At 33.5% G+C, this 25,108-nt stretch overlaps 1 protein-coding gene across 1 annotated transcript in view; it reads left to right on the plus strand.

Moving 5' to 3' along the window:
* Positions 1–20,550, plus strand: part of Asz1 (ankyrin repeat, SAM and basic leucine zipper domain containing 1) — a 55,972-nt gene extending 35,422 nt beyond the window's left edge. The window contains exons 11-13 of the mRNA XM_004865256.3: positions 9,612–9,717; positions 10,624–10,737; positions 18,492–20,550. Of these exons, the coding sequence (XP_004865313.1) occupies positions 9,612–9,717; positions 10,624–10,737; positions 18,492–18,644 (373 nt within the window). The 3' untranslated portion in view covers positions 18,645–20,550. The remainder of the gene's footprint in view (positions 1–9,611; positions 9,718–10,623; positions 10,738–18,491) is intronic.
* Positions 20,551–25,108: the final 4,558 nt, after the last annotated feature.

The following is a 25,108-nucleotide window of genomic DNA, read 5'->3' on the forward strand; positions in this document are numbered from 1 at the left end:
TAGATGCACATGATATTTCAGAGAGAGGTGCAGGGAGATCCCATTCACCCTTCACCAAATTTCACCCAGTGTTAGTATCTTGCATAACTATAGTATAATATCAAAACCAGTAAAGTGACTTTGGTACAACCCACAGTTTATTCATATGTCACCAGTATTATTTGCCTGTCCTTTATCTGAAGTGCTCAAGATCGGAAGTGTTTCATATTTTGGAGGTTTTTTATTTTAGAATATTTGCAAAGACTTTACCTAATGAGTATCCCTAATCTGAAAATCAAAAATCCAGAGTGCAGTGAAATTTTATTGAGATTTAAGATTTTCCTGCTAGGGATATATAACCTGTACCATATTGTCTTGATTGAATAATCAAGATTGTATAGTAAACCTTAACACCAAGAAGAATGATTCTTATTTTATTCTTTTTCAAAATTGTCTTAGGTATCCTAGAATCTTTTTCTATTCATGTTCATTTTAGATCAAGTTTTTCTGTGTCTACAGAAAATCTCTCTAGGGTTTTGATAATAATTCTAATCATTGATTAATTTATTCAGAATCAACATCATAAACAGATATCTGTACAAGTTTGTGATTTTCTTTCCTTAGTATTTTGTAATTTTTATTACATAAATTTTCTACATATTTTCTTAGATTTATATGTAAGTATTTCATTATCTTGGAGCAGTTGTCAGTGACTGATTTCTTTGTTTTCATGTATAGTTGATTTTTGTGCTTTTATTACATAAACTCTATGTATTTTGTTAAGATTTATATCTAAGTAATTATTTTTGGAGCAGTTGTCAGTGACACTGACTTTTTGTTTCTATGCATAGTTTATTTGTGTGCTCTAATCAAATATCCTTCAGTCTTACTCAATTCATTTATTAGTTCTAGGAGTTTTTTTCTAGGTTCTTTAAGATTTTCTACATAATCATATACTATGCTTTCTTCCTTTCCAATCTGTTGCACCTTTTCTGTATTTTTCTTGTCTTATTGCAGTGGGTAAAACCTCTAGGATTGTGTTGAATAAGAGTGGTAAATAATGAACATTGTTGATTTGTCCCCAGTCTTAGAAGAAAACCATCAGTGTTTTTAGTATTGATAATGGTGTTAGCTACAGAGCTTTTTAGAGTCTCTTTGTGAGACTGAGAAAGTTAAGTTCTTCTGTTTTTCTTAAAGTATTTATGAATGGTTGTTGAATCTTCTCATATTTTTTTTTTCTGTCGCCTGTTAAGTATGGTGAGCTACATTTGAGATTTTTAACTATTGAACCAGGTTTGTCTACCTGGGATTAATCCCATGTAGTTATGGTTTGTTATTCTTTTTAAGCATTGTTAGGTTTCTTTTGTCAATATTTTGCACCTAAGTTCATGGACTCCTTTATAGATTTGTTTTGTGCTTTATCCAGTTTGGGTATTGGGTAATACTGGCCTTAAAAAATGAGTTGAAAGTGTTCCCTCTTCTTCTATTTACAGTGAGAGGCAGAGGGTATAGAATTAGTGCTAATTAATGCAACAATGTATTACATTAGTGTTAATTTTTCTTTAAACACTTTCATTAGACTTCTTAAGTGAAACCATCTGGGCCTGGAGATAAGGGGAGGGAAATTTTAAATCATAAATGACTTTTATGGTTATAAGACAAGAAGTTATATCTGTTTCATCTTGATAGAGTTTTAGTAATTTGTGGTTTTCAAGGACTTTTTCATGTTTTCTCCATGTTCAAATTTACAACCATAAAGTTGTTGTATCTCAGTTACCATTTTGATGGCTTGGGAATCTATGGTCATAGCCCAGTTCATTCCCAGTACTGCTGATTTCTGTCGTCCTTTTATCTATTAGTCTTCCCTAGAGGCTTATTGATTTTTTTTCAGAGAACCTAACTTTTATTTCAGTAATGTTTCCCTATTATTTTTAATTTTATTTATGTTGTTATCCTTATTGTTTCCTTCCTTCTGATTTCTTTACTTTTTTCTAGATTCTTGAGGCAGTTAGCCTTTTTCATTTCCCCTCAATGCTGCTTTAATTGGATCACACAAGTTTTGATATATTGTGTGGTAATTTTCCTTTACTTCTATGTATATTTTTGTTTCTTTTGAGACTTCATCTTTGATTCATTTAGAAGTATATCATTTTATTTCTACATATTTACAGATTTTCCTGTTGTTCTTCTGGCATTGGTTTCTAGCTTGATTCCATTATGGTCAAAGGAAATAGTCTGTATGATTTCAAGGGCTCAACATCTATATGTGACTGCCAGTGGCTACAGAGACCTAAAAAATGAATATTTAAAAAGTTATTTATATTTCATTGAGCTGTAACTTAATGTACTTGAAGAATCACTGAGGCTTCTAGTGAATTATTAATTCAGTTTAACTAACAGTATCGCATATATAGTCATGAAAAGCTAACAGTCATCGACTGCATTAAAGAAAATATGATGTCCAGAATAAAGGTACTAGTGTCCCAGGATTTAGCTCAGTGGTGCTGCTGCCTGCCTCACAAGTGCAAGGTCCTGAGTTTGATCCCCGGTACCAAAAAAGAAGGTACTAGTTTCACTGTATATAATACTTACTTAGATTTGGAGGTTTTTGCTTATAGAAGGATTTAAACACAGACTATAAAAATCTGTAAGGCTTCTTCTGCCTTTTAGATTATGCAATTGTCTAGTAATATTTGTAAATATTTTTGTGTATAGACATTTTCAAGAGTAAAGTCACCTAGATTTTAGAATCCTAAATAACCTATAATAATTATTTTCCTTTTACCAATTAGGTAATTTTGAACTTCCCTTACTTTGCAACACCACCTCATAACGAGCCTAAGAGATATTCTCTTATATGCAGTGTCTTTTGTCTCTTTGGAGACTTATTTACCAAATATGTTTCCCCTAATCCTCTGCTTGTCATTGTACATAGTCAGGTTTATTACATCTTTCTCAGCCTTTTTATTATATTTGTTCATTTTTGGGGTTTTTTTAATACTTCTGAAACTCTTGAGCTCCTTTTGGTTTCATGTGGGTCAAAAAATAACCATCATAACAAGGACTAAGTTTAGGAATAATGTCTGTTCAGAACACAAGTTTTATTTTCCTCTTAAAAGTGCCTACAGGTTCCAGATAGAAAATCTCAAGAATATTTTTGTACTTCCTTGGAGTCCTCTAAACTTATTTTGATTACCACCTAGTATTATTTTCTAATTTTTCTTCTGAAAATTAAGAGTATAGCAACAATTTTAGTTTTTGGGCAATGTAAGTAGTACATTTTTTTATTTAACATATTCCAGTTTAATCCCCCAAAAATAATATTATAAATAAGGATTATATATCAGTACCATACATATTAATGGAGGGTTATTTTCTACATACAGCTTTTTAAAACATGTTTGGCATCTTAGTCATTTTCTCGTTGCTGAGACAAAAATACCCAACACCCAAAGTTAAAAGAGGAAAGGTTTATTTAACTCACAGTTTGTAAAGGCTTCAATCCATAATCAGCTGGCTCCAAAAGGGTGGCACATGGCAGAGGGGAAACAGTTCATGTGGACCGAGGTAGCAAAGCAACAAAGGTAGCAAGGCATCTTCTGGCTCCTTTTATCTTATACTTAGGGCAGGTAGCACTCATATCTTTAATCCTAGTGCCCTTGAGCCTAGCATTATACCATGAATCAGTTCCAGCATCACCTGCTCTAGATCCAGCCACCTCCGAAAAAGCCCCGTTTCATTCACATGAGGCTTTGAGGGGACATCTAAACACAACCATAACATTGGGGATTTTTAACCATGACTTACAAGGCGGTTCCCATACTTGGCAGTGTTACAGAATAAACTGAGTAACTTGATGTGTATATTAGCCACATTCTCCATTCCCTGAGACCTAACTGTATAGACAAATTTGATTGAATAAATTGATAAATTGAGTCAAGGGATGGTAAAACCCTGTAAAATATAATACTTATAAATGCAGTCATCATTAGTGATGATTAGTGATGTACTAATCATCATTAGTGAAGCCTATCTAAAGCTAACATTGTAACTATAATGAACAAATAGATTTCCATACCATTTTAGAATTCAGAGACGTCTTTCATGGAATAATTCAGGTGATCTGGATTTCTTAAAAATTTTGTTACAAAGTTTACATTATAGGCATTCCCTTCCCTCATTCCTTCTTCATAATATATTTCCTTATAAAAGGAAAAGTTATATTCAAAATAATGCCTTGTCATTTCAGAATAGTATTATAGATCTTAAATATTTATTGCCATGTGAAGGGCTACTTGTGAAAGCAAACTTTCTTGAATACCTTTGTTCATTTTAAAAATTCTGTCCATTATTACTTCTATTGTGGAATATTCCCAAGTTCTGCATGACTGAGTTACAAATTAAGTTTTCTAATATTATCTATTTGTATGAAGGTAGGGCTGCCAGTGAGGATTAATTTTGTGGGATTTCATAGACTTAAATAATATGCAAAATCCTAATGATTCACTTATTAAAACTGCTGAATTTTAAAAAAATAAAACTGGCAGACATATATTCCAGGAATTTGACCTGTTGTTAAATCATAGAATTTGTTTACATGCTATCATGGAAAAGGTTTTACTTCCCATTTGTTCAAAGTCATCCTTAAAACAAGAAATTAGTCATTAAGTCATAAGAAAACTAACAGCAGGAAAAGTTGAACTAATTGATTATAATCTCCTAGTAGTTTAATTTTAACAACTTAGTTACTGATTTATTTCAAGATACTTTGTGTCAAATTTTCTAAAATAATGTGTTACAAGAATACACTGCATTTATTTTTTCTGCCTTACAATGTCACAGTAGTAAGGGATACAATTTCAAAATGTTAATAACTACTCCATTACTATTTTGAGATATTTTGAACAGAAATAATCAATTTTCATTCATGTCTTAAAAGTTTTGAAAGTTTCTGCTGAGATCTTTTCTCTGAGCTCTGAACCACTAACATCCACTTGAATATATCAAAAGCTTCTCAAAATTATGACCATCGAGACATTACTCTCCTCAAAAAAGAAAAATCTACATAGATACAAAGTGTTGTGTAAAGTATATTATTCATGTGTATTACTTATAAACATTCTATAATTGGAAACTTCAGAAAAATGGTTGAATTAGATTGCATTGATATGATTATTTTTCCACTATTAAAATTATTTTTAAACAATGTCATGGAAGCATACTCATTGTAATATAAAAGCTAGAAGAATACTGGAAGAAAATGTTTATTATAAGAAAAATACCTCAACAGAAAGTAGTACTAGTTACTATCTTTGAGTGGTAAGATTGTTGATGATTTTCATTTTTTCAGACATTCTATAATTAATACATAGTACTTTTACTATAATACCTTTATTGCAAATTTGAATTTTTATCTTAATACTTTAACTTTTCAAAATATCGCCTGTTGGTTTAATCTGTTTACATGATGTTATGTTGCATTGTGGAAACAAATGACCTCTAAATCTCAGTCATGCTGTTCAAATGGCAAAAAAAAGGGAAAGGAACAGTCAACCAGCAGAACCATTCAGTAGCTCTTTATGGTTGTGTTCAAAAGATACAGTCACTCATAGTTGTATTTTATTTGCCAAAGCAAGTTACATAGCCATGTATCATGTTATTGGGCAATGAAATATCCCTGGATAGGGAGGGGCCTAATAGTAATTAGCTCAGTTACACACACACACAATAATTACATCAAATAAATCAGTTTACCACACCTATGTCATATCTGCTTGTTTTGAATTTTTTAAATAGGCACAAAATTATTAGGGCTGCCATGTAAAGTTGTGTAGGTTTCATGCTCTACAGTTCTGACAAGAAGACCCCATTCACATAATGTATGATATTTGGTATTCTGTAGAACTATGTTTTGTATAACTTGCCTATCCATATTCAGTGGCCTTGAGAATTATATGTCAAAAAAGTTAAAATATTCCTTTTATTAATGAAGACTTTTTCTAGTAATATTGTTTCAGTTGAGTTTCTTATTCATTTCCTTGCTGTCTTCTGAATAAGAGCTGACAAATTTCTCTTCCACTTACATATTTGTGAATCATCTATCTAGAATTACATTACTGCTATTACTTGATAATTTTCAATGACAATTCTCAATGGGTCTTAATTTTCTTGAGCACTTTAAATGTTTTATAACATTAATGGGTTACTTGTTGAGTAGTTATTTTGGTTGATTTTTTGGAGGGTACCAGGGATCAAACTCGGGACCTTGAGCTTGCGAGACAGGCAACAGAACCACTGAGCTAAATTCCTGGCCCATTGAGTAGTTATTGATAATGAACAAATTTTAGTATTTATGCACTAAAATCTAAATTGTAAGTATAATTTATAAATATTACATAGGAACAAAAATTAATACAAGTAATCACTGCTATTGCTTTAGCAGAAATATGTCTTGTATGTTCTTTCTAGAGTAGAGATCAGAAAGGAGATAGAATAAAGAATTATATGTATTTTGAAAATGCCTTCATAAGTATTGTTTTTATTGCTAAATAGAACATGAGTTTATAATTTTTTAATTTGTTTTTTGAAATCAACCATAATCATGGTCAGTGACACATCAATTGATAGATAGTAGTTGGATGGATAGATTATAAAGTTTACATTTTATAAAACTTAATTTTTCAACCTAATAATAAGAAAAAGACTTGTCTTAAGTGAAAATGTTTTATACATCCTAGCAGGATGTCTTAGGGGAAAGTTTGCTATTTGTCTCATTAGAAGCTAACCCATTTGCTTTTTATAAAGTTTTCTTCTAGAAAATAATGTGAAAAAAGCCTTATAGGTATAGTCAGAGAGTTCTACGTCCAAGAATTTGTTTGGATCTATATCTTTTGGCCCCATAATAATAGATTTTAGGTACATTTTTATTTGAATACATACTATTAAAGGGCTCTCCAGAAAGGTCATCCCATGCATTTGTCAGCTCTTTTTATTTTTATTTATTTATTTATTTATTTTTTTGGTACCAGGGATCAAACTCGGGTCCTTGCGCTTGTGCAGCAGGCGGTGAAACCACTGAGCTAAATCCCCGGCCCAAAATTTTTATTTTGCCTTTTTTTTTGGTACCGGGGATCGAACTCAGGACCTTAGGCTTGCAAGGCAGGTAGCAGAACCACTGAGCTAAATCCCCAGCCCATCATTTGTCAGCTCTGAATGTTGATGTTCTATTTAATTTTTGTCATTTTCTAGAATGTAGCACCTGAAGGTTATTCATATTTCCAAATTATCCATTCATATTTTTTTTCTTTTCTCTGAATTATCTGTTCATATCCTTGGCTAACTTTTCTTTTGGATTGTATGAGTTTCTTTGTAGTCTCCTCTGTAAATGGGCTTCTGTCACTGAAACTAGTCTAATCACTACACTCTCCTGCTGACTCAAAAATCTAAACTTATTTAACATGCTTAACCTTTTTTTTCTTGAAGTCATCTCCTTCATTTTGCTATTCATATCAATTTTTAACTCCAGATTTTCTCCTGTTTCTCAGGCTACATTTCCTTTAATGGCTTTTTTCTTCTACCATTACCATTTCACCCCTCTTTGCAGTATGTTCGTTTTCTCTGTGGTCTTCTTCATGATCATAGCTTTGATTTCTGTTGTTGACCAAATCACAGATATTTCTAATACTATTGTGGTTTGTATGTATATTCACAACTGAAGGAAAGATTCAGTTCCAGTTAGGGGCTAGTAAAAATAAAAATTATTTTTCCCATTAATTTTCTCTCATTCTGAATTGTATCTAGCCTCATGAGTCTGTAGATCTCAGGATAAATACCCTTGTAAGACCTACATTTTCTGCTGCCTACTGCTTGTTGTCACCTGCGTGTTTCATCTTCATTGCAGACACTGCCATAATGACTTTGCTTGAATGCCAGCTATTTTGTGACAGAATGTTAGGTGTTTTCTCTGTCTCCATTCTAGAGATATAGAAACATTTTGCTCAAGATTAAGTTTGTTAAAGATCATAAAGCTCATAAGTATGGAAGCTGAATCCAAGTTTGTGTTATTAATTATTATACCATAATATTCTCTTCATCCCCTACCCTCCCACCACCCAACCCCAAATTCAATTCCTTGCTTGTTCGTAACACTTCCATTGAAACCAAAAAAAACTGAGACTCATCCCACATTCTTCCTTTTGTTTTCATATATTCTATTACCAAATTTTTCCATTTACTTTCCTAAAAATTTCTTAACTACTGTCTCTCTCTTCTCTCTATTGAGATAGTCAGGTATTTATTTTAAGCTTTCCTTCAGCATCTTTTGAATGATTTTTCTCTTAACTCCCTCAGGGTCTTAGTTACTTTCTTGTTGCTGGGACAAAATACCTAACACCCGGAGTTAAAGAAGGCAAGTTTATTTTAGCTCACAGACAGTAGAGGTTTCAGTCTATAGTCACTGACTAACTCTAAGGCAGGCTGGTATGGCAGAGGGGCATTGCAGAGGAGAAATAGTCCATTGCAGGACCTGCAGGAGGCGGGAGCAACAAACAAGCCTCCCTTTCCCTTTTAACCCATCCAGGCTACAAACCTTTTGGATGGTACCACCCATACCCAGGGTAGAGCTTCCATTATCCATACCCTGATCTATGTTAAACTAAATTACCACATACATTAATTCCAGTGTCACCCATGACCCAGCCACCTCCCAAAAGCCACACCTATAAGCCCATGAGGCTTTGGGGGGACATCTAGGTATAAGCCATAACACCCAGTTATCCTTTCTACTTATATTTTTGTGTTCCTTTAGTCCATACACTCTCCAAATAAACTGTCTCATAAAGCATGATTTTCTACTTTTCCTGTTTAAAATCCTTTAGTAACTACATTATCAAAAAGGTATAATCTTTTATTAAATGGTTACATGTAGCCTCTTCTCTTGTACTTTCTCATAATTTACACTTTAGTTATACCCTAATGCATGCTGCCCTGTACATTTGGTTTTTTGTTTGTTTTTTACAGTACCAGGGATTGAATTTAGGACCTTGGACTTGCAAGGCAGGTGTGGTTCCGCTGTGCTAAATCCCTGGCCTGGCCCTGTACTTTTGCACTTTGTACCTATTCTCTCCATCCAGAATCCCTTACCTAGCTGGCAAACTTACTCTTCAGCTCCAAGCTTAGTTCAAATATTATCTCTGTAAAGTATTTCTAATTTCTTTTTCTTAACCATACTGTGTGATATCAAATTCATTATGAGTTTTAGATACCTCAACTATAAACTAGTATTAACATATGTTATTGGGGAGAATTAAATAATAAATGTAAAAATAGTATAGTGTGTTCACATAATAGATACTCAGATACTGGTTCTTTTATTTTCTTTCTCCCTGTGTGCCTTTATAATAACAATGTTATAATTGTGTCTCTGCATCTCATCTTGAAGCTTGAACTTCTCAAGATTAGGATCTTATTTTTCTCTTGTATTTAATCTCCATTTCAGTTGCTATTACATGTTATCTATTCTATAAGTATTTTTGAAAGAATTTAATTTTATGACTAGATCCTTAGTAACTAGCCCAATAGAATGAAGTAAATTGCTTTTAAGTGATTCCTCTTTGTTTGTTTCCTTTCTTTAGTGGTGATGAGTTCCTCAACTTTCTTCTAAAATTAAACAAACAGTGTGGCCATTTAATAACAGCTGTACAGAATATCATTACTGAGTTACCTGTAAATTCTCACAAGGTATTCTACAAAAATTATTAAGTATAAATGCTGAAGAATACTGCAGATAAGTTCATGATAATTCAGTAAACAATACTAATCTGGTAAAACTATATCCATTGTTCAGCACAAGATCTAAATAAGTATATTTGTTGAATATTACTCTCTTACATAACAATGAATTGAAAAACTTTGTTCTTACCCTCAAGAAAGAAAAAACGAGTCAGACCAAAAATTAAACTGATCCAAGCATTGAGCTTACCATTTGACTTTAAAGCGGATTTGATTGTTTAAAATAAAAAGTGACAGAAAGCTAAAGTGAAAGTTGAAACAAAACAGTGTGTTGAGTGTTATTAAAAAAACTGTATCAATATAGTTTCTTGAATGAAGGAAATTTTACACTGAAAAATTATAAGTCACCAGCAAAAAACTTACTAGTTTCATGTGCTTTGGTTTTAGCTTTTTGAAGTAAAAATATGTAAGTGTACTTATTTTTCTATGATTTTTATGTAATTGTAGTATAAGAATCATGTCATTGGGCCGGGGATTTAGCTCAGTGATTCTGGCGCCTGCCTCAGAAGCACAAGGTCCCGAGTTCGATCCCCGGTACCAAAAAAAAAAAAAAAAAAAGAATCATGTCATTTTTTTAAATCTTCACAAAATAATTTGTTTACTAGTATTTGTACTAATACTAATTTCCATATAGAAAGTTATATGTACATACTTATATTTTGGAAGTGCACAAATGTCAGTCCGCTGATTCTAGCATTCATATAAAATTACTGACTGATATTTGTCAGGATTTTCCCTGAAGAAAAAATCTTCAATTATATAATTTAATGCTTAAGAATGTTGTGTATTCTTTGTTCATATAAAGTGAAAAATCAGATCCATTATTTAAAGTGTAACTTTTGAAAATATTAACAGATAGTACTAGAATGGGCTTCTCCCCGGAATTTCACTTCAGTTTGTGAAGAACTGGTTAGTAATGTTGAAGCTTTGGGTGAAGAGGTCTGCAAATTGAAAGACTTAATTCAGAAGGTATGTACTTAACATTAAAATGTGGGAGAACTCAGGGAAATATTTTAAAGCAAAAAATGTTAGATAGTAAAGCAGTTTTGATAAGAGGGACAAACAGAATACTTAGACAAGTTTCCAAAGGAATATATATAGATAGGTAGATAGACAGATAATATGTAAACATTGTAGTTCATTGAAGAAGTGCATACCAAAAAACAATGTGCTCTTTTCATAATTTTAATTAGCAAGGAAAAATGTCCTACTCTAGTTATAACTTTCTAGTTAGATCTCACCAAACTATATTCTTACATGAAAATGGTAGCAAAACCCATTCAAAAATAATCTGGCAAGATGTGGTAAGGACCATAAACATAACTGTATCTTTCAGTAGTACATTAGTTTGTTCTGAAAATGTAGGTGCCATGAGTGTCCTATAATAGAATAATTTAATAAATTATAGTATATTTATATGTTAAAATGACGTGCAGCCGGGGGATGAGGGTGAAGCCGAGTAGTAGAGTATGTGCCTATTATGCATGAAGCTCTTGATTCAATCATCAGCACCAAAAAAAAGAAAAAGAAAAAGTAATGTACAGCCAGTTGAAAAAATAATGAAAATCAAGTATCTGCTTGTTAGAAGAGAAGTTATTTTTATACATTAGTGATATATATATATATATATGCATATATGTATATAGACGCAAAATGCCACAATAGAATATTTATTGTCTCTTGGAGATAGAGTTATGAATGAAATATTTCTTCTGTTGCCCAGACACTAACTTTTATAATTGCACTGTTTTTTATAGAATGTTGCTTTGATTCTTTTATAATCATACAGAAATAGTATACATCTGAATTTAACAACAAGTATATTTTTTCCCCTTTAAGAAAATTAGCTATACCAAGATGTAACCTGCTGAAATAGGAACCTTTATTGAAGCTGGAGAATATAGTAAAACACTTTGAGTCCATTAAGAAATCACTGCTGAGTTCTTTGGAACTATTTAATAAGTAAATTTGATATCTGTAAAGCTTTTGTGACATATTTGATGTGAAAGTTAGGTTAAACATTAAAACTTTATAGTTTACTTATAATCCATTTAATATTTTCACTAATATTTTATCAAGTTATTTTCTTTTTTTTTCCTCATTAAGTTTATTGGTACATTTTAGGTATAAAATACAGTTACATTCACCATTAGGATCTTGTACCTTTACATGATGTATCTTGGTTCTTATTTTTTCCCCTTCCCCTGCCCTCCCTTCACCCCCTCCACCCTTCCCTATTTGCAAAGAATTTGTTTCCATTTTTTTTCCTTTTCTCATATTTTTTATTTTCCCTTCTTTCCTCTCCCCTACCCCTCCCACTTCCCCTACTCCTTTAGACCATTTCTTCCTATTACACAATATCAAGTATACATTTTTTTTTTTTTGGTACCGGAGATCGAACTCAGGTCCTTGCGCTTGCGAGGCAGGCGGCAGAACCACTGAGCTAAATCCCCAGCCCCTCAAGTATACATTTTTTAAATTAAAATATCAAGATCTAGAAGACATTACCACAGATTTTGCAGAATTTAAAAGGATATAGAAAGCATATTGCAAAAATCTGTTTTGAAATAAATTTGACAACTTCTCTGAAGTATTCTGGAAGATAAATTAATGAAACTAACTCTGGAGGAAATATAAAATTTGAATAGCACCTATTAAAGAAAGTATATTCCTAGTTTGAAAACCTATCTATATGACAACAGCAGGCTCATATACATTTTAACTGATAAATTATATCAAACATTTAAAGCAGAAAAAAGGAACACATTTCCCCTAATTTTAGAAGATCAACATTGTGCTAATACTAAAACTGGATAAAGATAATAGAAGAAAAAAGTATGAACATAGATAGAAATTTATTTAACAAAAAAACTATTAGGAGTCAGAGCTGGCAGGATGTAGAAAGTGGTTTTATTATAGGGATGGCAGTGTTGGTTCAGCATTAGAAGACCCCCAAAAGTCATCATTTTAACAGAGGAAAGTAAAAAGCCATATGATACTGTCAGTAGTTGGAGAAAAAGAATTGGACTAAATTCTACAGCTCTTGATGGTAAAAGCTATCAGGAGACTAGAAGTAGAACAGGACCTTCTCAACAGATAAGACATATACTCCATACTTCCAGCAAAAATGCCTCATATGAATGGAGAAGATACAATGCTTTCTCCCTAAGGTGGGGAACAAGGGCAGATATGCCCAGTCTTCATCTGTCCATTAAACTTTGAAACCTAGGCCCAAAGCAAAATAGTCTGGCAATAAAATGACACAATTAGAATAGGATTGGCAAGGTAGAAATAAAATCTTTATATGTAGATGAAATGATCATCTACAGAGAAAATGCTAAGAAATCTCTAGGAGCCCCTAGAGCTTGTATTTGAATTTAGCAGGATTAGAAAATCCAAGGTATAGATATAAAAATTTAGGTCTATGTATACTTGCTATAAATGAAGAATTGGATATTGAAATTTAAAAGTTATGTAGGAGTGCAAAGGACCTAGAAAAGTAAAAAAGAAAAAAAACAGTGTTGGAAGATATTTAGTACCTAATATATTTTTACTTTTTTATTTTATTTTATTTTATTTTGGTATGGGGGATCAAACTTGGGTCCTTGCGCTTGCGCAGCAGGTGGCAAAACCACTGAGCTAATCCCTGACCCTTAGTACCTAATATTAAGACTTCCTCTAAAGCTACAGTAATCAAGGCAGTGTTGGTGTAAAGAAAGACATATAGATCTTTGGAATAAAACAGAGAATCTAGAAATAGAACCACATATATATGGTCCACTGAGTTTTGAAAGATTATTTAACAGTAATATTTTATAGAACATAAACTCAATTCAAGAGCAGAGGAAAAGATAGTGTTTTCAGCAAATGGCACTAGAACACCTGGTATCCATATACAAAAAATTAACCTCAACCCTTTACTTCCATACATAACAATAACTTGAAAGGATCTATGAACCTAAATATGAAAGACTAAAACTATAAAACTTTAAGAAGAAATTTTAAGGAGAAACGTTTATGAATTTAGAGTAGGCAAGAATTTCCTAGGATACAGAAAACATGATGCATAAAAGAAAAAAATTGATAAATGAGATTCCATCAAAATTTAGAACTTTAAATGACATCGTTAGAAAATGAAAAATAGTCCTTAAACAGACCATATTTATAATGCATATAACCTATGACCAGAATATATAAAGAACTCTTACAGCTCATTAATGGACTACCCAATTAAAAAGTAGACACAAGAAGATGATAAATAGCCATACAGCATAAGGAAAGGTATGCAGCACTAGAATCAGAAAAATACTAATCAGTACAATAACAAGATTGAAGTATACACTCATTAGGGAGATGAAATTAAAAGTTTTAAAAGAACAAATGTCAACTTAGGTGTGAACCAGTTAGAACTTTCTAATACTGCTAATGTGAATGTAAAATGACAACCATTTTGGAAAACAATATAGAAATTTCTTGTATTACTGTTAAGAACCAACAATCCTGTTCTTAAGTTTTTACTTGAGAGGAATGAAAACACATCTTCACAATAGATTTGTACATACAAGTTGAGTATCCCTTATCTGAAATTCTTGGGACCACAGTCTTTCATATTTTAGTTTGAAATCCACTTGATCTACAAAGAGGATACCTACTCCTGCTTTTTTTTAGGGGGGGGGGGTCCTGTCACATGGAATATTGTTTTCCACCCTTTAACTTTTAGACTATGAGTTTCTTTTTGAATTAAATGTGTTTTTTGTATGCAGCATATTGTTAGATCTTGCTTCTTGGCCCATTCTGCCAGTCTGTTTCTTTTGATTGGTGAATTGAGACCATTAACATTGATGGTTGTAATGCATACCTATTGACTTATCATGACTTTTTCTGTTTGTTGGATTCTCCTCCTTTCCTTTTAATTTCTTGTCGCGCCCGATGGATTCATTCTGCTGGGCTTCCTGGGGTTGTGATCCTCATTGTCTTTTCCTAGGATATTGTCTAACATTTTTTGGAGTGCTGGTTTGGCATTCATGAAGATCCTAAGGTGCTCTTTGTCATGAAAGTATCTTATTTCTCCATCAATTTTGAAAGATAATTTTGCAGGGTACATCAATCTGGGTTGGAGGCTGTTTTCTTTTAGGGCTTGAAATACATCACTCCAAGCTCTTCTTGCTTTGAGGGTTTGCATTGAGAAATCTGCTGTGATTCTGATGAGCTTTCCTTTGTATGTGATTTGTTTCTTTTCTCTCACTGCTTGTAGAATTTTGTTCTTCTGTTGGGTTTCTGGAATCTGAACTATTATATGCCTATGTGTAGATGTTTTTTGATCAAGGCTATTTGGAGTCCTATATTCCTCACTTATCTGTATGTCAAGTTCTTTTCCCCTGCTTGGGAAGTTTTCTGTCATCACTTCTGTGAACAGTTTTTTTCTGTCATATGCACTCTCTCCCATTTCTTCATTGACTCCAATCAGTCTTATGTTATTCTTCTTTGCATCATCTAGCAGCTTCTGGATTGATTTCTTGTGGTCCCTTTGAAGCAATTTTTCTTTTCCTGGTCACTAATTGCAATCTTATCTTCTATATCTGAAATTCTGTCCTCACATTGGCTCATTCTGCTGCAAAGACTTTCAATGGAGTTTTTAATCTGGAAATCTGTTTGCATGTATTTTATGGATTCCATTTGTTTCCCGTGTTGGGATTCCATCATGTTCCTGAGCCCCTCTCTGGATTTTTTAATCATGTCTTGCACTATGAGCATAATCTCTGCTGTTATCTGAGAAATTACTTCTGATTTCATTTTTTTCAGATCCTTTTTTGTTGTCAGTTCAGGGAGTCCAAGTGGTTGAGTATCACAGTGTTCCATCTCATTTCCCTTTGGGGTTCCTTTAGGTGATGTGGGAGTCTGTTTTTGAAACTTGTTTATGTGTCTTCTCATTTCAATGTGGGGGGCATGCTGCTGGCACCGATGTGGCTCACCTCATCTGTGTTCACAGTGGGGTATGGCAGCCTGGAAGCCTCCTTTGTGTGCTGGGAGTGGCTCACCTCCTCTGTGTTGGGGGGGGGGTACAGTGGCCCAGAAGCCTCCTCTTGTGTGCTGGGAGCTGCTTACCTCCTCTGTGCTCGCGGGGGGGATACGCCAGCCCAGAAGCCCTTATCAAGTTATTTTCCTCAAAAATAAACTTTATACATGTTCCAGGTAATCTGTCACTCTAGCTATCAACCTTTGTTTAACAGAAGGGTGTTTGTTTGTTTGTTTGTTTTGTGGTACCAGAGATTAAAATCAGAGCCTTCACACTGAGCTACATCCTCAGACCTTTTTTACTTTATTGAGACAGTCTCACTGCGTTGCTCAATCTGGGCTCAAATTTACGATGATCTCTTGCCTTGGCTTCCCAGAGTGCTGGGATTACAGGATTCTTACAGAAAATATCTCCTGTCTAGAGAAAGAGGCATCTTAGCAGTTGTATTTATCTCTGACTTTATTCATTCAACAAACATGAGTGCCTGTTATATGTCAGGCACCTGTTCTACAAAATCTCAGTAGAGCTTGAACTTGCTGACAACATAAAAATTATAGCATCATTCATTTTCACTACTTCCATCTTATCTGGAAAAATTGAAAGAAAGTGGTATTAATTTCACTTAACATAATGTTTTTCATGGGGATCCAAGAAAAATGTGGAAGGATTCATGTACAGAAACTTCCTGCAAAGTATCAACTTTTAATGCAGGAAATTCCCTAAGATATACTTGCCTCAGGATTGGGTATTAATTTGTGTTCTCCAATTTGAATTTACAAACATGGGGTGGGGAGAACTGAGATGAAATTAGAGTGTTTTCTGAAATGAATGAAGTTAAAAAAACATTGCTTTAGACATGTAGTGACTCTAAAACACAAACAATACAATCAGCTAACAAAATTTATTTTTAAATTGTGAACCTATAAAGAGAATTTTATTCTGTAATTACAAAGAGGGGCTTTTTGCATGTGTGACCTTCTCTACCTAGAATTTACACATTTCTGTATAAGGACTAGCCTTAAAAATGCATTGATTGGTCTAGCATGGTAGACAGTTCTTTGGGCAAGGGAATCTTAATTTTTGAGCAAGCTAATGGATTAGATTTTTTATATTAGTCTTACCCAGTAGTACTGATCATAATCATGTTTGATTTTAGGAAACTATGAAGGCTTTCAGGTTTGTGACTGTGCTATCATCCTTATTAAGCTTGTAATATTTTAGGGTTTACCAGTAATAACAGAAGGAGATTTTTTTAAAGAAACACATGAGTTATCACAGATAAGTGTATGGAGGTAACAAAGAGAGAGGGTGGGAGAGGTCAAGGCTAGACTTTAACACCACATCAGTCTCTTTCAAACCAACACACTGACAGCTCCTGTCAGAAAGGGTCATTCTAAGTAATTGGTTAATAAAAGGAATGACTGTCTCAAGATTCAGTAAATGGAGCATCAGTGTCAAAAAGGAATCTGTTGCTGAATGAAGCCATTTGGAAGTTAGACCAAGAATACATTCTTAATGAGATTGGCAATGAAGTCTGTTTTTCTGCTATAAATTTAAAGTTAATTTTGCAGGCTTTTAAAATTAAATATTTACACTGTAGAATTTAGAAGTCGTTATTCCTGCTAATGTTTAAAGTATTTATATCACCACTCCAGCACAGGATGTTTCTAGTAAATATCACTCTATAAATGTGCTTGCTTCTTTTTATCTTTCAAGGATCTTTTGGTTTCTGCTTATTCTCCCTTTCCTGCCCCCCTCCTAAGGGCCATCTCTCTTCCCTCCTCTCCTCTCTTCCCTCCTCCTCTTTTTTCTTTTTCTTGCCCTCTATCTCTCAATCTTTCTCTATCTCTGACACTCACTCTCCCTCTCTCTCTCTCTCTCTCTCTCTCTCTCTCTCTGTCTGTCCGTCCGACACACACACACATACCAAGGGAAGGCTTCTTTAGCACAAAATTTCTGTGAGAATTTAGAAAGTGAGTCAAACTGAGTCACGTACTTCTATTGCTGAGATTTGATTTTAGAGAATTATGAAGGCTTCCAAGTTTGTGAATATGCCATTATGCTGCTAAGCTTGTGACATTTCAGAGTTCACCAATAGTAAAAGAAGGGTTTTTTTTTAAAAGAAACAGATCAGTTATCAACAAATAAGTGTATGGGGAGAAGTACCAAAAGAACCGAGAAGTTCTTGTTGATATTTGTTCTCACTATTATATTTAAATAAAGTATTCAACTTCTAGTATTAGTATCTGATCTTCCAGTTTTTACTGAATTTTGTAGGTAGTGGGTTTGCCATAAGAATAGTTCACTAATGTTTTATAAAACATTAATTGATATAATAAATATCAATTATAATTTCTTAAGTAAAATAGAAATTTAAGCTAACATTAAAGGAACTTTATCTCATGACATAAAAATAGCATTTTAAAATTTGATAACCTATGATAGCGTTTGTTAATGTAAAACTAATAATTTACCATACTGAGTTGCTGGTAAAAAAGACTTTCATTTTTTAATGTAAAACTGATAATTTTTAATACTAAGTTGCTCGTTAAAAAATAAATAAAGACTGTCTTGTTCACTTTAAATCTTCCATAAGAATCTTGAGTTGCCTACATCTAAATCAACTGAATTAATATGGATTTTTTAAAATCAAAGATGTTTTTATGTTCAGTGTACATACACTAATTTTTTCTATTCTAAATATTAGTTGCAAAATGAACGAAAAAATGATCCAACTCATATACCATTAATGGAAGAAATATCTACATGGAAGAGTAGAATTTTGAAGAGCACAGCTATTACAGTATGCGGATTTGGGCTGCTTCTTTTTGTTTGCAAGATGACTTTCCAAAGAAAATAACCCTAATATTTACGTTATGTAGGTACATCCTATTTAAACTGCCCTAGCATTGCTGTTAGTCTTTAGTGGCACAGCATAACTTTAAATTCTTTGCTCATACTCCACAGGAAAACTTAGGATAAAATAAAGCAGAGGGGTTTTCTTTACAAAGTGATTTGTCTGTTTGAGTTATAAATACATTTATGTTGATTTTCATAAAGTATAAATTATGTGTAATTCTTTAGTTTGAATCACATTTAAAATAAAAGTTTTATTTATAGTTCTTTACATTTTAAGAAGTTTCTTCATCTGTCATAGAGAATCATAAAATTTGTGAAGAGTTCATAAGTCAATAGCTTTCTTTTAGTCCTTATTTCCCCCTTTTGTTATTATAGGGGGTTTCTTACTGGATATTTTTAGTCATATTACATTATTGAGAAATTATTAATTTTGAAAGTATTCCAGAGAATTGAAAGGTTAGAAGTAAATGTAAAAGTTTTTAATTTTTATTAAATAAAGGAAATATATTTAAAATGGAAAGTACAGAAGCAGAAAATTAGGGAATGTGAAAAAAACAAAGTATATTAGAATTTTTATGTAAATTATACAGTGGACCTTTGACTTATGAACTTGATCGGTTCCTGAGGGAGGGCTGGTTATAAGTCTATACAGCTGAGATCTGGATGTTTACCTGGGTACATGCTATAGATAACAAGAGGCAGATGAATCTTCCATTAACCCAATTAGCCTAAGTTGTTCGAATGTCACTCCAGTCGTAACTTGAGGATCCACTATATTTGGTAATATGGCATATGCTATGTATAACATAAGGAATATTTAAAAAGTGAATGGCATTGGTATATAATTTCTGATGTCTCAAGAATTAATAAAAGATTTCTCTTTCAAAAAAATATATACTAATTCTTGGATTTTAAAAGTGAACTTAAGAAAAGATCATGCTCCTTAAGTGAAATAAACAGGACACACATGAATAAATACCGAATAGTTTCTCTGGTGTGAGAAACTGAAAGTGTAAATAAGGACTAAACGTATAATAGGTGATGTGAAATAGGAAGAAAAGGGGCAAAGGGGAAGGAAGTGGGAGGGCTAGGGGAAAGGATAGAAGGGAATGGGATTAATATGAGAAAATGGAAAAATAGGAACAAAATCTTTGTAAATAGGGAGGACTGGAGGGGTTGAAGGGAGGGCTGGGCAAGGGTGAAAAATAAGAACCAAGAGAGACTATGTAAAGGTGCAAATTTCCAATGATGAATGTCATTATATTGTATACCTAAAATGTACCAATGATTAGAATGAATAATCGATAATGTAAAATAGGAGGAAAAGGTCCAAAGGGGTAGGGGTCATGGAAGGGGCAGGGGAAAGGAAAGAAGGGAAGGAAAAATGCTGAGAAATGGAAAAAATGGAAATAAAGTCTTTGTAAATAGGGAAGGGTGGAGGATGTGAAGGGAGGGCTAGAAATGGGGACAAAATAAGAACCAAGATGCATCATGTAAAGATACAAGTTCCCAATGAGAAATGTAAATGTGTTGTATACCTAAAATGTACCAATAAAAGAATTTAACAAAAAAGAAAAGAGCATGCTCAATTTAGCCGGCAATATAGTCTCCAAATCTTCCTTAACTTAGTGCTATACTTAAACAGATGCCATTTATCTACAGTTGCTTCAGAAGTAAACATGAACCAAAGAGAAAATAATTTTGAAACCGTGCATCCATATTTCTATAACTTCCTATTTTGAAAATGTGGAAATTGTATTGCTCCAAATTAAACTGATTAAACTATAGAGAATTGTTAGAGAAGAACATCTTTCTACTTGGGAAGAAGAAAGATAATAGATGAAGAGATTAATATTTGAATGCCTATTCTGTAGTAAGCCCTTCATTAATGTTGTTTGTAGGATAGTGCCATGTGGAATATATTCCTATTGTATGTAAATTGAATTGCAGAGATTCTGTTGAAATAAATTGCTGAAATTCACACCACTAGTAGCACAAGTTGAGAGTTCAGATCATTTATATTTAAAACTGGGTGTGGTGGAGTACACCTGTAATCCCAACACTTGGGCAGCTGAGGCAGGAGGATCATAAGCTAAAGACCTGCCTGGGCTACATATTGAGTTCAAGGCCAGCCTGAACTACATTGCAAGACCCTGTCTCAAAAAACAAAAATAGCACTTCAACATTTACTGAGTACTGGGCCGGGGATTTAGCTCAGTGGTTCTACCGCCTGCTTCACAAGTGCAAGTTCCCGAGTTTGATCCCCGGTACCCAAAAAAAAAAAAAAAAAAAAAAAATTTACTGAGTACTTACCATGTACCAGCCATTTTTCTAGGTGTTAGAAAATAATTTTCCCTGCCCTTGTGGAACTTACATTCTAATGGAAATGAACCAACAAATAAAGTGTAAGATACCAGAAGTGATAAATCCCATGGAGAAAAATGAAACAACAGTAGTATTTTAAACAGAGTGGTCAGGGAAGCCCACACAGTCCTCACATCTCATATCAAAAACATAAAGGATTACAGAGTAAGCTGTGCAAGTATCTGAGATAAGTCTATTCAGAAACACAAATGAGTAAAAAATACCAAAATACTCCAGAAGCTACAAGAAAGCTAGAATGGCTAGAGTCAAGTAAGTGATGGGTCAAATAGTAATTCAGAAGAAATAGGAGATTGGATAATTTGAACCTTGTTAGTTTTTACAACATGAGCTGGAAAAACCACTGGAAGATTTTGAGTGGCAAATTAACATGGTCTGATGTCTTTTAAAAGGAGTCTCCTACCACTATTTTAGAATAAACTAGGGGCACAAACATGGAAACTGAATACTAGTTAAGAGGACACTGCAATTATTATCGGTACAAAATGGTAGCAGCTTGAGATAGCAATGAAAATAATGAAATCAGCTGAGACCAACCCACATTTTTAAGAAACAGCCAATAGGATTTACTTTACAGATTATGAGTTCCAAGCAAAAAGCAATAGCCAAAGATAAAAGTTTATTTTTATGGGGTTTTCTTGTTTGTTTTGCTTGAGCAACAAGAAGGTTGGAGTTACCATTTACTAAAATAAGGACATCTCTGAAAGAAGCAAAGCAATTAGAAGGGAATGATTTGAATAAATAATACAATACATTGGTCATTAACTCAGGAGAGCTATCCACCAGGAGATAAAAATTGAGAACTTAACATTAATGACTGAATCAGATGGCCTATAGAATGGTGGAGACAGGACTGAACTCTAGGGCACCAGCATTCATAGAAAGAGGGACAGAAAGAACCAGGAAAAGAAGACAAGAATAGCCAATGCAATTAGTCAAAAGCAAAGGTCAGCAGCCTCAAGTCCATTAGCTATATTCAGTCAACAAGAGGTCAGCAGCATTACTTATTAGGGAAATATAAATTAAAACCACAATGAGGTACATCTACACACCCACCAGAAAGAATGAAATATAAAAGACCATCAAAGGCTGGTGTGCAGATCAGTGATACAACAGATGCTTATGTGCAAAGCCCTGGGCTCAGTGCCACAAAGAAAAAAAAAATGACCTGAAGGTGTGGTAGGGATATAGAATAAAACTCTCATGCATTGCGAGTTAAACTATAAATGGTAAAGATCATTTGAAAAACTACTAGGAAGTATCTACTAAAAGTAGGCACGTTTTCCTAATGACCCAGCAGTTCTACTAAATATAAGACCTGGAGAAATGACTGCACGTGTCCAAAAAAGACATGCAGTATATTACTGTTTACAGTAGATTTATTTATTAAGAGCTCAAGGATAACAACTTCCATAGTGTCCAACAGTAGAATGCATAAATAACTGTCAGGATATTTATACAATGGAATACTGCACAGTAATAAATCATGACAAATTATGACTACCCATAAAAACATGTGTGAATCTTACATAATGAGCACAAGGAGCCAAACACAAAACTTTGTATGTACTATATGATTGTTCAACTTCTGTAAGTTCAAAATAGGCAAATGTTACTTACAAATGTAGAATCATAATAGTGGTTATATCTGGGAGGTAATATTGACTATCATGGGAAGCCGGGATGCTGGGCGTATTCTGTATTTTGCCTTATTGGGAGCCACTTAAATGCATAAAACTCAGTGATATGTACAATTTCTATCAACTCTAAAGCTCTAAAATTCTAAGATTTCAAGAGATTTTAAAAAGTTAGCAAAAATGGGTATTATGGTTTGTGTTTAGATGTCCCCCAAAGCCTGAAGCAGATGAGGTGGGGCTTTCTTTTTCAAAGGTGGCTGAATCTGGAATGTGCTGGGACTAAACCACCACATGTAAGTGGTTGGTTAGGCACCACCCTAATCCCCATAGTCTGAATAAGATAAAAGAGGCAAAAAGACACTGTTAAGTTCTCTTGTTGCTTTTGCTGTCTTCTGCTGTTATGAACTGTTGCCCCTCTGCCTTGGAGCCAGCGGATTATGGACTGAGACCTGTACAAACTGTGAGCTAAATAAACCCTTTCCCCCTTTAACTTTGTGTGTTGGGTGTTTTGTCTCAGCAGCAAGAGAAAAGTAACACAATGGGTGATGGAAAAATCTTAAAATGTCTGCTATAGAACCTGAATTTGAAAACAAGTATAAAATGTAGATATTATTGAAAAGAAAGTGCTAATTTAAAGAGGAATGCTCAGCTTTAGGCAACCACTAATCTACTTCTGTCTATAAATTTGCCTAGTCTGGATATTTCTTGTCAGTGGTCCTTTTTATTGTCTTTTGTGACTGTTATGGTTTATATGTACACGACCCCCCTCAAGCCTCATGTGAACATAGGTGAGACCTTTGGAAGGTTGTTGGATTATAGAGGCATTATAGCTGACTTGCTTTTTGGGAAATAGGGCCTGATCAGAAGGGGCAGATCACAGGGGTGTGACCTGGAAGGGTATACCTCCCTTCCCAGTTCCTTCCTTCACTCTTTCTGCTTCCAGGATGCCATGAGGTGAGCAGCCTTCCTCTGCCCAGGTCCTTCCACCATGCACTTCTGCCTTGGACCTGGCCAACTATGGGCTGGTAACTTTACAAGCCAATATAAACCTCTCCTTTATTCAATTTTATTGTTCAGATAATGCAACATTTGTCCATCCATCAATTGATAAACATTGAAGAACATTTAGATTGTTTCCACTTTTTAATCTATGGACATGTTTTAATTTCTCTTGGGTATGTATCTAGGAGAATTGTAGCATATGTTAACTCTGTATTGAACCACTTTTTAGGAGTATATTATTTTCCACATATTATTACCACAAATTTGTTACTAATTTTAAAATTCATTATGTTATGGTCAAAATATATTTTATGATTGCATCCTTTAAAATTCTTTGAGGATTGTATTGTGGCCTAACATATTATTTGTCGTATAGAATCTTCTGTGTATGAAGACTGTGTAGTTTTTTTGGTTTTTTGGGTTTTTTGGTACCAGGGATCAAACTCAGGACCTGGCGCTTGCAAGGCAGGCAGTGGCACCACTGAGCTAAATCCCGGGCCCCTATAATTTTCTTTTGTTGGATGAAGCTTCAGATGTTTACCAGGTCTAGTTTGTATGTAGTGTTAGTTAAGTCTCATTTCTAGGCAGAAGTTGATTTTTGCGAAGTTGTCCTATTATTGAAAGTGGAGTGCTGAGGTCTTTAAATATTAATATTGAATTGTCTATACCTTCCTTCATTTCTATAATCCTTTGCTTCATGTTAATTTATCTCCTATAGATAGCATATAGTTGGATCTTCTTTTACTTAATTCACTCTGACAATCTACCTTTTCATTGAATTTTTTAATCCAGTCACATTCAATGTTATAGTGGTATAGATTGACATGTCACTTTACTTTTGTTTTCTGTATATTTTGGGTATTTTTACTCTACTACTCTTCTTTACATTAATTGTAGCATTTTGATTCCTTTAATGATTTTAAAATATATTTTTAGTTATTTTCTTAGTGGCTGTTCTAGGGCTTACCGTATACATCTTAAGGCGTCATTTTTTTAGATTTATACTAACTTAACTCTAGTGAGAGAACTATTACTCTTATATACCTCTATTCTATCTTGCATCTTTCTGTACTATTACTGTTTTATATACTACATCTATATATGTTACAGACCCAGCAGTATATACAGTGTTATAATTAATAGTTATATTTTATATCTATTAAAGAACTGGAAAAAGAAAAGATTATCAAGTTTATAATTATCGAGTTTGTTATATTTATGTACTTCTTTACTATGTCTGGGTTTTTTCATTCATTCTATGGGTTCAAGTTACCATTCAGTGTTACTTCCTTATTCCTGTACAACTCTGTTTGCACTCAACTCTTTTGTGCTCTTAACTTCAAATGTATTTCTATTAATAAGGTGATTGCATGCATATTACTATCTGCAGTAGATGTTTAAGTCACTAAAACAAAAAAGAAATATGCATTTATGCTGTCTTTTG

Source organism: Heterocephalus glaber, unplaced genomic scaffold (assembly GCF_053883595.1).
Source record: "Heterocephalus glaber isolate CG9 unplaced genomic scaffold, H.glaber_assembly_v1.0 deba00000546, whole genome shotgun sequence".
Classification (NCBI taxonomy): domain Eukaryota; kingdom Metazoa; phylum Chordata; class Mammalia; order Rodentia; family Bathyergidae; genus Heterocephalus; species Heterocephalus glaber.